This window comes from Catharus ustulatus, chromosome 4 (assembly GCF_009819885.2).
Source record: "Catharus ustulatus isolate bCatUst1 chromosome 4, bCatUst1.pri.v2, whole genome shotgun sequence".
Taxonomy (NCBI): Eukaryota; Metazoa; Chordata; class Aves; order Passeriformes; family Turdidae; genus Catharus; species Catharus ustulatus.
The window spans coordinates 35,719,536-35,731,534 of NC_046224.1; the positions used below are offsets into that span (position 1 = coordinate 35,719,536).

At 54.0% G+C, this 11,999-nt stretch overlaps 1 protein-coding gene across 2 annotated transcripts; it reads right to left on the bottom strand.

The window, feature by feature from the left end:
- Positions 1 to 574: 574 nt before the first annotated feature.
- Positions 575 to 8,520, bottom strand: FEZF1 (FEZ family zinc finger 1). Of its 2 annotated transcripts, none has more exons than XM_033058985.2 (5): positions 5,855 to 8,520; positions 2,746 to 4,529; positions 2,442 to 2,576; positions 2,012 to 2,144; positions 575 to 1,404 (listed from the first exon to the last, which is right to left on the bottom strand). In XM_033058985.2, the coding sequence occupies exons 2-5, from the start codon at positions 3,541 to 3,543 to the stop codon at positions 1,100 to 1,102; spliced, it is 1,371 nt and encodes a 456-aa protein (XP_032914876.1). In that variant the 5' UTR covers positions 3,544 to 4,529; positions 5,855 to 8,520; the 3' UTR covers positions 575 to 1,099. The 2 variants fall into 2 exon arrangements, with proteins under 2 accessions (XP_032914876.1, XP_032914877.1); XM_033058986.2 differs by lacking the exon at positions 5,855 to 8,520 and having other exon boundaries at positions 2,746 to 2,967; positions 3,118 to 3,931.
- Positions 8,521 to 11,999: the final 3,479 nt, after the last annotated feature.

Below are 11,999 nucleotides of genomic sequence, written 5' to 3' on the forward strand. Positions count from 1 at the left end.
CTCCAGGGGTGCAAGGTCAGGGCGAGACGTGGATGTCGCAGCATCTGTCCTTGCAGGACTCACCCTGGGGCAGACCCGCAGACGCTCCTGACAGGTCCCCCGAGTGGGACAAATCCCCAGCTCCCGGGGGACACCCTCCGCTTCTCCCCGGACCGCCCCGCATGGCCCAGCCCCCTGCCCGAGAAAAACTCCCCAAGGGGGGCCGTGGGCACAGCCCTGAGAGAACAGAAGGAGGTGAGCGGGCCTGCCTGCCCTTCCCGGGGGTACCCCCCATCTTCCGTGCCTGGATCGGTTACCCCGGGAGCGGCATAATCCCAGAAACCCCCTTCCGCCGCTCCTCAGGCGCCCACCGACGGGCTGGCTGCACTTCCAAGGCTCGGCTTGGCAGAGTCTGTTGAGCAGCTAATAACATAACAACCCTGCTTTGATCAATTCGAACTAATTACCCCACTTAATTAAAGTCTTTAGCGGTTGTTTCAGTGTTTTGGCAAGGGCGAGGAGAGCTTTGCCGTGCGGCAGCGCCAACGCCGCGCTCCCCGCCCGTCCGCGCCGCAGCCCACGCCGCCGCAGACACTCCTTGGCAAAGATTTATTTCCATCGGGTTAACGAATTCTTTTTTTTTTTTTTTTTCTTTTCTCTCCACGTGCAAGAATCAATGCGAAATTTAAATCCGTACATAGAGAACAGTTGTGTCCATATAGATACGATATTCAGAGGGAGAGGGAGAGGAGGAAACCGAGAAGGGTGGGATAACCAGCAGACAGCGGAGGCAGGGCAGGATCAACACAAGGGGAATATATATATATACATCAAAATAATTAAAGTGGTGCAGCATTCCCGGCTCGGGTAATACAGATTCCCAAATAAATACATCAGAAATTGGCTTGGCGCTTTTTGTCTTTTTGTTTTTTTAACCATCTCTCCACCTGAGATGCATCGACAACAAAATAAAATAGTCTCTAAAGAACAAAGGAAAAATTAAAAAAAAAATAGAAACAACCAGTCCCATTAACGTTATTGGCTATATAGAGCATAATACACAAAACCGCTTAACAGGTGCATGCAAAGAGGCGGTGGGGCTCGCACCGGCGGCCGCCCCTCAGGGCTGGAGCGGCGGCGGGCCCTGCAGCAGCGCCCCGGGCGGGGGCGGCGGGTCGGGCCCCCCCAGCTCGGCGGGGGGCTGGGGCAGTCCCAGGGCGCTGTCATGCAGCTTACGGACGTGCTTCTTGAGGTCAAAGTTCCTGCAGAAGCCTTTGCCGCAGGTGGGGCAGGTGAAGGGCTTCTTGTCGTTGTGGGTGTGCATGTGGAAGGTTAGATTGTACACCTGGTGAAAAGCCTTGTTGCAGATATTGCACTTGAACTGCTTCTCCCCGCTGTGAGTCAGCTTGTGGTTTTTGTAATTGCCTGGGAATGACAAAAGAAAGGCAAATGGACCTGGATTTGAAAGACGGACACTGAAAAGACGATGAAAATATTAAAAAGCCCGAACTCTGTCCCACCACCAGAGTTCGGCTTTAGGATGAAAGACCGCAAACCTCCCGCCTTCTGCCCATCCTCCCCGCGGCTGTTACACTTAACAGACGACAAGAAAAACATCGAATAAACCAAAATCACGACAGTTGCAGAAATCAAACCCCTAGGTTTAGACTTCACAACAACGCGGGAAGAAAAAGTAACTAAATTCTCGTGTTTGAAGTTAGAATTAAGAAGCAAATTCGTTTGCCGAACCGCGCTGGAAGCTGTATGATGCAGTGAGGGGAGAAGGGGAGAACAGGCGCTTCCAGCAGAACGACTGCCCCTCCCTTTCCCCAGACAGAGACCTCTGCCCCACTCCGTGGGGCAGGACATGTGTCAGGGCTAGAAAAACTTAAAATTAACCCAAATATCTAATAATAAAACTTGAACACGAAATTAATTCCCCACCACTCTCCCTGTCGCAAATTGTCCCTACACTTGACCTGGCTTGGGAAGGAGGAAGCCGGGGAAGAGAGAGAATGATGGAGATTGTTACCTTTCTGATGAAATCCTTTGCCACAAAATTCACAGACAAATGGTTTATAGCCGGCGTGTATTCGCGTGTGCGTGTTCAGAGTCGAGCTCCGGTTAAAAGCTTTGCCGCACTGGTTGCACTTGTGTGGCTTTTCCTGGAGGGAAACAAACACCAAGTCACGGCTTGTTGGCTGTCCTGCAGGGTCTGTGTCCTGTTTAGCGGGGTATACGAGCTGACTCGTGGAGTTCTGTGTGTTTAACTCACGGCTCGCAAATGCCGGTGCAGGGCACCCGCCGAACCTACCGCGCTTGAGGCAAACGAAATCGCCCCGCGGCTGCGGATTGGCCGCCCCCCCGCAGATGTTTCGGAGCGGCCGGACAAACGCCGAGCTCCCCGAAAAACGTGAGCGGAGTGTCTTGGGCAGGGAAGAAGGGACAGAGGATGGGCTCACCTGGGTGTGGATGATCTTGTGCCGGCAGAGCGTGCTCGCCTGTCTGAAGCCCTTCCCGCAAACTTTGCAAACAAAGGGTCTGGCTCCCGTGTGCACTGGCATATGGCGCGTTAAGTTATAATGTGCATTGAATACCTTGAAAGAGAAAGCAGACAATAAACTAAAATAAAATTGCGGTTAGAGGGCGAGAGTGCCGAGCGGGAGCCGTCGTTTAAAAATCAAGCAATCAAGCGACAGACAGCCGGCGGGCAGACGGATGGGGACAGGAGGCTGGGGAAGGGAGGCGGGCTACGGCGCTACTTGCCTTTCCACAAACTTCACACGTGAAAACTTTGGGCTTGTTGCTCGGGGAGCCGCGGCTGAACTCCGACGTCTTATAGGCGATTTTTTCCGAGAGGATCTGAGCACTTTCTTTCATGTAGTGCTGCAACTGAGCCTGCGATAAGTCCTTGAAGGCCACCCCCGCCGAGTACTTGTCCACGGTCGGTAGCACCAGCTTGTTCCGCTCCGCCAGGTAAGCTTTGGGCTGCGGGTGCAAGGGAGAGCTGAGGAAATAAGAAGCCACCGGGTGGATGTTGACACTGGAGGACGGGTGACAGGGGCTGTCGCCTCGGTTGAAATAGCACAGGGCTCCCATGGCGTGGAAGGAGGAGTGATTGACCACTCGGGGTCTTACCAGTTTGTACTGCTGCAAGGGCAGGGCATCGCGGGGGAAATCTCCTTTCAAGCTCAGGGCACAGTTCAAGAGATCGCCGCAGCTAAAGGAGGGCGAGGAAGAGGAATCTAAGTGAGCCTTCCTGGGTTCCGCTCCAGCCACCGCCGCTTTAGGCAGGGTGTCGTACGCCACCGGGACAAAGGGGATCATGCAGGGAATGGAGGAGTTGAGGTGCAGCGGATGCTTGGGGTCGCCTTTGGCCACGGAGCCATGGAGGAGCTGCGGGACGGGGATGGAGCGGGGCTCTGGAGTCCGCGCCATGATGCGCTCAATGGAGAAGGCGAGTGGCTTGGGCGTGCTGATCATGTTGCTCCTGGCAGACAGGCTTTCTCTGGACGGAGGAGTCGCTAGGATTTTGGTCGCCGTGTGGTTGCCACTATTGTCCATGGCTGAATTGCATTTGTTCTCCCGGTTTGAGCCGCTCTGGTAGACGCCTCTTTTTTTTTTTTTCCCTCTCTCCCCTCTCTCTCTCTTTCACTTTCTCTGCCCCTTTTCTAGTTACTGATCTGAGAGGAGGGAGACCAGCATCGCCGCCGCCACCATCACCACAACCTCCGCCGGCGGAACCAGCCTTCTCAGTCCAGTGGACTCATGCCAGCCCATCACAGTTTACTTTGGCGCACCAATGACTCGGGACAATCGCTACTTATTTCTATCAATAGAAAGTGTTGTGTCAATAACGCAGCCAAGATCTCGCCAATCGTTAACTTCCAAGAGGAGAAGGTAAACTAGATAATTGCTCAATTCGCTTCCAACAGTCAACAGGAAAAGTTTTTCCCCCCCAGCAAGCGCCTACTTTTCATTGGCGCCCGCGTCTCCCCCGCCCAGGGAAGGAGGTGGCCCTCCCTCCTTCTCGCCTCTCTCCCCTCTGCCTCCCTCCCTCTCTCTTTTTATTATTATTATTTGCAATCTGCTTAACCAGGCTTTAGAGGCCAAGCAAATCCGAGATCAATTTTCTTGTTTGGCTTTAAATGACATCATCTAAAATCATTGTCCAAGTGCTAAATAGGGATGTGAAACCCAATTCAAGGGCAAGCGCCAGGGTGTTTGTCAAACAAGGTGCTGCAGAAGAAGCGGCTGGAGGGGAAGCTGTTTGTTTCCTTGCCACTTTCCAGCCCGAGCTCTCTTTGTGCGTGCGTACGTGTGTGTGTCTGAGGGAGGGAGGGAAATGGCTGCTCTGCTCCTGGGACTGCTCCTGGGACTGCTCACTGCTTTAAAGAACAAGGTCAGGTGGCGGTGAGCTTTTGGAAAACACAGTAGACAAATAAGCGGGGGACTTCCACCAAGCAGACGGCGAGACCAGCACGTGGGGATGCAGGAGCCTCCCGGGCCAAATGGAGCGAGTGCTTGGGAGCAAAAGGATGTCTCAAAACCTGGGGCGGGGGAAGAGAAGAAAAAGGAGGTAGGAAGAAGGGGTGCATTTTAAATCTGAAGCATTATTTGTATATTTTTGTATAGATATACATATTTAGCTTGCATATACACTAAATATAGCTTCTGTGTCCTTATAGAATACATGCACAATACAAATACCGAAAACTCGGGGTTGGCATAGATACACGAAGAAATACATAGCTCACACATTGTTTATAGGCATATATGCATCTAAACAGATGCAATCACCATGTATTTTTAAGAGGAGTCTGACGGTCCTGTTCGGGGCGGGCAGCGCCAGCGGGTGATCGTCCTTTCAGCGGAGCGGGGGTGGTCGGGGAGATGAGAGGGGCAGCAGTGGGTGCAGAACTTTCTGATGACTGAGAGGCCGCTACCGAAATAACACCCAGGGGAAGCCAAGGCTCCCTCCGTCCCTGCCACCCCCGGGAGCGAGCGGCCCTCAGCGGAGGGACCCACGCAGCAGCTTCCATTTCAGAGGTCCAGCACTGCCCTTCTCCGAGGCAGGGGGAGAGAGGCAGGAGGTCTCGGGTTTACTAATGGAGGGAAGCCTCCAGCGAGGCAGGGAGGCCCGACCCCCGCTGCTCGGGTACCAGCCCAGGAACAGGCAAATAGCAGTGTCTGCCCCTCAAGCCACAGCCACCGGCCCAGGACAACCATCTTGCGAGGAAGTGAGAGCAGAGAGGGAGGGTTGAGGGCCCAGGGAGATTGGGAGGGAGAGATGGAGAGACGGAAGGAGAGATGGAGGGAGATATCCTTGCCCCCGGAGCTGTGACCTGGCCGATGCGGCCTCAAGCCACCGCGGCTCCATTTGAGGAGAGAGCAAGGCAGAGGCTGTTCCACGACGGTACCTCCGCGCCCGGGAGCTCCGTGCGAGCAACGGGGAGATGCGGGGCATGGAGGAAGAGAGATGCGGTCCCCCAGGACGGACGTCAAACGACGGGCAGTGGCCCGGGCACCCCTCTCTGCACACCCAGCGTGTCCGCCCCGTCCCTCCGGTGTCCCGGAGCCCAGGCGGGCGACAGGAGACGGGGCTGGCCTCGGCACGTGTCGGGATGGACACAGCCGTGCGGGCGGGCGTGAGGCGGAGGAAGGACGGGGCCGCACTGGGCTGTGCGGGGACTCCGGCCGCGATGCCTCGCTCCGGCCCTGCTCCCTGTTTTCCCCTGGTCTGGCTGGGGGGCCGCTGGCCGGGGCTGCACCGCTCCAGTGCTTCTCCCCCGCAATTCCCCACGGCAGATGGGTCGGGGCGCTAAGACCGTAATTGCTGTCCCGGATCGGGTTGCTGCCGCCGCCCGCCTCTTACCTGGAGGAAGGAGGGATCGCCGACTCGCGGGGACCGCAGCCGGGTCCCCCAGCGCCGTGAGGGGCAGCTGTGTCGGGAAACCCGCTTCTCCGGAGCGTCGGTGTCTCTCTTTGGTATTTTGTGTTCGCCAGAGGAGAATTTCCTCCTTCAGAGCAATTTCCATTTAATTCAATCTAGGCAAATTTCCTCTTGATTGGTGCTGAAGAAGGGAATTATTGTTGAGTGGGTTTTAGAGGCTTCAAATCTCATATACTTAATATGTTAACAGCTTGTTCTTAACTGGTCTTTTTGGGATTGACTTTTTGACACGTGTTTGAAACTGAAATGTGTAGTGTCATTTGAGCAGGGTAAATATCCCAAAGCAGCAATTACAGCCCAGCCATTGCAATTATACTGGTCTTTTCAATATTGAGATACACTTTTGAAGGAGCGTTATCTTTATCATTCGTTACTTCCTTACAAATATACCTCCCTTTCTTTCAGTACCTCTCACAATAACTTATGTAAATGACTAATTTTCCATTGCGATCTAAAAGCAAAATTTTTCGGGGGGGAGGGTAAAGGGGGGACGGCACGTCATCTCTTCTGTTTCAGAGATGGAGCCTTGTTAGGCGCTGATGTTGCCCACAATATAGATCGAGTTACTAAAATCAACCTCGACGTATCCTTTTAGTTGTGTCCTGGGCTTTGCCTTGCTATCGGACCGCATATTTTTTGAAGTATTACGCATCTGCCGAGCCGCAAATATCCTGCAGTCGTGATGGTGCAGGGTTGTTTTTCCAGAGGCAGAGAGATTTACAGCCTCTGGAAGTGGCAATAAGGAACCTCTCGGCCGGTTTCTATTGAGGGGGCACGGCGGGCCCGGGCTCCCTCCAGGCTGGCTGCAAGTACCGAGTCCCAGTAGAAGGGGCTGGCAGGGGAAGGAGCAGGCCCGCCGGCCTCCCACGGTTAGAAACCTTCACAGAAATTAAGGGCAAAAGTTTTGCCCCGAGTTGATTTCGAACTCTGCCCGGGAAAGCTGCTGTTCTCTTTTTCCCCGTAATCGGCTTTGTGTTTAATTCGTTCCTAAGGTATGTTCTTGATATTGCTCACTTGCATTATTATCATAACGTATCTCTACATGCACTCGAAATCCGAGTCACCGGCGAATTCATCTCGTCGTCAGGATTACTCCAATCCGATCCCAGAGGCGATTAGAGGGAGGTAAAATACCGCCTTAGAGCCTAATCTTTAATTTCTTCCTCCTTAATAAAATGAATAATTCCATTGCGTTTTTAAGTAAAAAATGAATTGAAAAGGATAATAACTCCGCTAACCTTCTGTTGCGTGTATTAATATTTTCCTGGGAGTTCTTTACAGCAAGCCTCCTGCCCGAGGGGCTGCTCCCTCCGTGAGCCCGGAGCTCGACCGGGCTCCCTCCCCACGACCGGGTGAGAGCGAGTTTGGCGGCATCCCTCCTGGCTCCGGGACGCCTCTGGGGAACCCGAGCATGGAGGGAACCAGGGAGGTTACAAACAATCTTCTGGCCACGACATCGGCAGACTCGACGGCGGCTGGATAGATCCTGATTTTATTACTATTATTACTGTTGTAATAGTCGTCATTAATAGTGACACTGCCGGGACTCGCTGCTAAAGCTTGGGTTTGCTCAGTCCAAGACGTTCCCTCCCGAGCCGCCGGATTTGGGAAGAGGTGATTTACCCCGACACACTCCGGGAACGCCGCGCTCCTCTCAGCCGTAACTCCCGCAGACCCGCCCGCGGAGGAACGCGTTAGCCGTGGCTTGCTGCAATTCGGAATTAGCCCCTGGTTGCTACGGTGCTGGGGGGCTCGCTATTCATTCCTTCTCAGAACTTATTGTTTACTGTCTTTCGAAGGGAAATAAAAAAATAAACGGGGGGAAGTGGACCAGCCGCGGTCACAGCTTATCAGCCGGCGCTGGGGGAGATCCCGAGCGCCGTCCTTTCCGGTGGCAATCTGCGGCTACCGCCACCCGCCCGGCTGCTGGGGGGCGGACGTGGCTGCCCGGTCCCGGCCCCCGTTCTGCTCTGCGGAGGTCGGTCGCAGTGCTCGAGTACACCTCGCAGCAGCCTCGGGCTCTGCTCTTTTCGGAGCGTGGGCAAAGGCGCTTGGCCTTTCCAAGTTTTTAAGTTGTAACACTTCGGCGTTTTCTCCACCGCTAATTTCTCAGGTGGAAGAAAATAATATAAATATGTGCGTGCTTGTGTGTATACATCTTCGAAGACTATGTGTAGTTTTCCCATACAGTGAGGTTATGTTGGTGTCCTTCTATAGCAGTTCCACCCCAAGCAAAAGAATAAAGTATTACTATTTGTAACCGAATCCATCACAAAAGAAAAAACACTTAACCTTGACCCGCAAAATACAAGTGCACCCGGAGGTAAAACAAAGTTTGGCAGTACAGTACATTTCGTACACACCCCCTAAATCGAAAACGAAACTGGTGCAAATTAAGCCTTTTCATGTATAAAGCCTTTAATCACATATAAACGAAATTACAAGTGACCCTCTAAAGCAGCGCTTCCGGCCCTCCCGTAATTCATGCGAGCGATTTGGCTAAGTGTGCCAGCTCCGAACGTGGACTGCAGCTATCACGTCTAATCTAATCAGTCCGCCTGTGAGGGGACCCAGCGGTGTCATCAACTCCAAAGGGCCCTTGGTGGAAGTGGCTGGGATAGGCCAGCGGCAGCTGGAGCCATGAATGACACTTTCTCATTTGTTCCTTTCCCAGTTCAACAAATGTTTAGCCCCGTTACTGCTAAATGAACGCATTGCGCTCTTTGGCTGGGGGAAGCTATTTATTTTTAAGATTCCTGAATAGGATCAGGAGCAATTAACTTATTTTTTGTTTCCGTTTTCTGTCGGTGTACTGGGAGGTAACCTGGAGCAAAGCGAAGAGCCGGTGGCTGTGCGGGCGCCTGTGTGCTGTATTCCCGGCACCGGGGTACACCGGGCTCGCCATGGCGACAGGAAGGTGTCCGCCGGTCACGGAGCGGGACAAAACCCCGCTCATTTATGACGGGACCCGCTTCAATGTGCCGCTGGTGAGAGGCGGGGAGAAGCCAAGGGAAAAACGTGAAAATAAGAATGCAAGTATGAGTCGTGCCCTGTCGCAGCTGCTGCGGGACGGAGCCTGGGGAGCATTCTCCACCTTGGCTGCTCGCTCGGCGCCCCTACCTGGGAACAGACACAGGCGACAAGTGAGCCACCCTCGGAACTGAGGGAGGAGGAGGAGGAGGGGGGCGGGACACGACAATATACTTGCTAAGGCCGAAACAAAACTTTTTGTGTGTGTGTGACTGATTTTTTTGTTTGTTTAGCTGAATTTTTTTCCCCCAGTCGCTGTTAAAACAAAGCCCTCCCGTGCCGGAGGGAGGCCGGCCGTGGTGTCTTTGCGGGTCCCAGGAGTGTCCCGGGTTCGGTCCGTTTCGCACAGAAGAAAGCCCCGCTCCCCCAGCTCCGCGCCTGCCGTGCGGCTCCCGCCGTCTGCTCCGCGCTCCTCTGCTGACAGTCCATATCTGATTCAACCCCCTTCGGTAGGTGCCTAAGGAGCATTCTCTGTGCAGGAACCCGCCTCACAGCCTTACACTCCGTCCCCGGCCCCCTGCGCTCATCGCCGTGTCCCTCGTGGAGCCGCATTTGCTGCCCACTCCGAAGTTGACACTGGTGCCCCGCCCGCCCTCTGCGCCGGGAGTCTGGTGGGTCTCAAGAGGAGTTTCCCAAAACCTGGAAACATCCAGCACCTGTCCCGAGATTGCCTCGGAGCCCAGGAAGCGTTGTTATAGGTGCTGTGTCCACAGGGGCAAAGAAGGGAAGGAGGGAGGCCGCTCCGCTGGGCGCCTTCGATGAGCACCGGTGCCCCGGCAGCCACTCGTCCTCTGACTCTAGCTGTTCCTCCAGAGCTGCTCCGGTTCCTGCGCCGGGGGCTGCCCTCCGCTCCGGGTCGGGTTTAAAGGGAGGGGCCGCTCTACAAGCACCAGTCTCCGCGGCCGGACCCGCCGGTGCGGGCTCAAAGGGCGCGCCCTGAGCGGCGGCTTTGCTTGTCTGGAGGTGGGAGGCTCAGTGTGCCATTGCCGCCCTGCTGCTACTGGGACTCCCCTAGCCCTGCCCTGCCCTGCCCTGCCTTGCCTTGCCCTGCCTATCGCCCCATTGTCCGGGGTCAGCGACAGCCGAGGGCAGCGAGCTCGTGGCTCCAGGCGGTGGAGAGACCTACGAGCATCGCTTTCCTACCCCGGCCCCGAGCATCACCTGCCGCGGTGGCGCGCACCTGGTCGTGGCTTCTGATCGACTTCTAAAGCCGCGTTTGTACCACAAAGACTCAAGGGGAATGAATTAAACGAGACCGCTCCTGCCCCTTTCCTGCGGGCTCCCTGCACTCCGCGCCCGCTTAGGAAGAGTGGAGGGCCCCGCGGAGTCTCCGGGAGCCGCGCTCGAAAGAGGACAGGGGCTGCCTCTACATCTTAGCTTTGGTGTTTAGGCGAGGCTGTGTGTCCGTGCCCTTGCTGCTCGAGGCGACGGTGCCTAGCGCCGGAGCTGTCACACGGGTACTCCCTGGCCTTCTCAGGCTTCACGCTGGTTCATGGTTTCACAAATCTAGGTACTAAAAAAATTATTTGCATTTGGAAGAAATGAAAGGACATTTGAAGCACTACCTGTCTTCCATTGATGTCTGCTGTGCTGTGTTGAACAATAACTTATCCTGTGCTTTGTGCCTGAGTTAATTTCTCTTTCCCAAACAACCTGAAACTTTTTCGTAGTTATATAATCTATTTTTCCCTTTTTTTTAAATTCTCATCATCTTTGTTTTGGGTTTTTGTTTGGTTTGTTTAGCACTTCCTTACTCATCTCTATCTTACTGACAACTATATCATGCAAGTACTCCATGTAGAAGAAATTGTATAGCAAAGTGCTTGACATATGGGGTGTATGTGTATAATGCTTCATGAAATTTGAGTAACTCAGGCCTACTTCAAGCCACAAAAAGTCATAGTCTTGTTCAGGTGTATTTCTTCTTAATTTTTTTTTAAAAATTACGTCAGAAAGTAAACAGGATTATCTGCTTCCTAAGGCATAGGCAGCCTGAACAAGGCCCCAGCAGCCAGGGCCAGTCCCACCACACTCAGCCAGGGAGCAGGGCAGGGGAGGAGGTGGTGGCAACTCAGAGACCAGAACATTTACATGTTTGTGATGGTCAGAAAGATCTGAAGTCAATTTCTGGATCAGGGTCTAGACAAACAGGGCCCATAAACAAGCACTTGTGGGGCTGTGGCTCAGATAAGAATCCAGCACTCCTCTTCCATCACTATGGCAGAGGTTAGCAGCCCTGGACTGTGGGTGGGAGTCCCAGGTGAGGCACATCAGAACCATGATGGCCTACAGACTCTTGAGGACCTAATGGGTGACATTACTATAACCTACTCTATAATTGTTGAAATTGATAGGGAGAGTTGTTTGCCTCATGAGGAAATCCTTGGCATGGGGACAGCTTGGGACCGTGGAAAAGCCCAAAGGGCAGGTGAGATTCTGTGGAAATCACTGTTTCTCACAGGGCTTTTGGATAGCAGGGCTGGGCAGAGGGACTAATGCCAGGTCACTCTCTGTTGAAGAAGACAGACCCATCACTTACCTCCTGGGTTGTGCGGGTGACAGGCACTTCTGTCCTGGTGTTTCTGGGTCCCACTCCAGCTCCCTGTTAGTGGCTTGCTAGGGATAGTGTTCAATTTGGATACTGCTTCCTACTCTTGTATTACCTTGTAACTTTAAAAATCTGATGCCTTCTGGTGAAAGCCCTGCACAGACCTGGCACAACTCTGCACTAGGAGACCTCTGCAAGCACTGCAGGCCACTGAGGTGATACCTGCCTTCACCCCTTTACACCTGCCTTCTACAGAGGCACCTCTACTGGGTCTAAGGAATGTCAGGATGGGGAGAGAGGAAGCAGGGAGACTTTTACAGAAACAAAACTCCCTCTGTGCCTAACCAACACTGATCTCTCTGCTCCACTGGGTTTAGGAGATGGGTATTACATTGGACAGCCTGGCTTCCTCTGCACCCCGCTGTCTGCCACAGCCACACTGGGGCTAAGGCTGCAGCTCCTGCCCAGGCAGGTTATCCCTTACCAAGT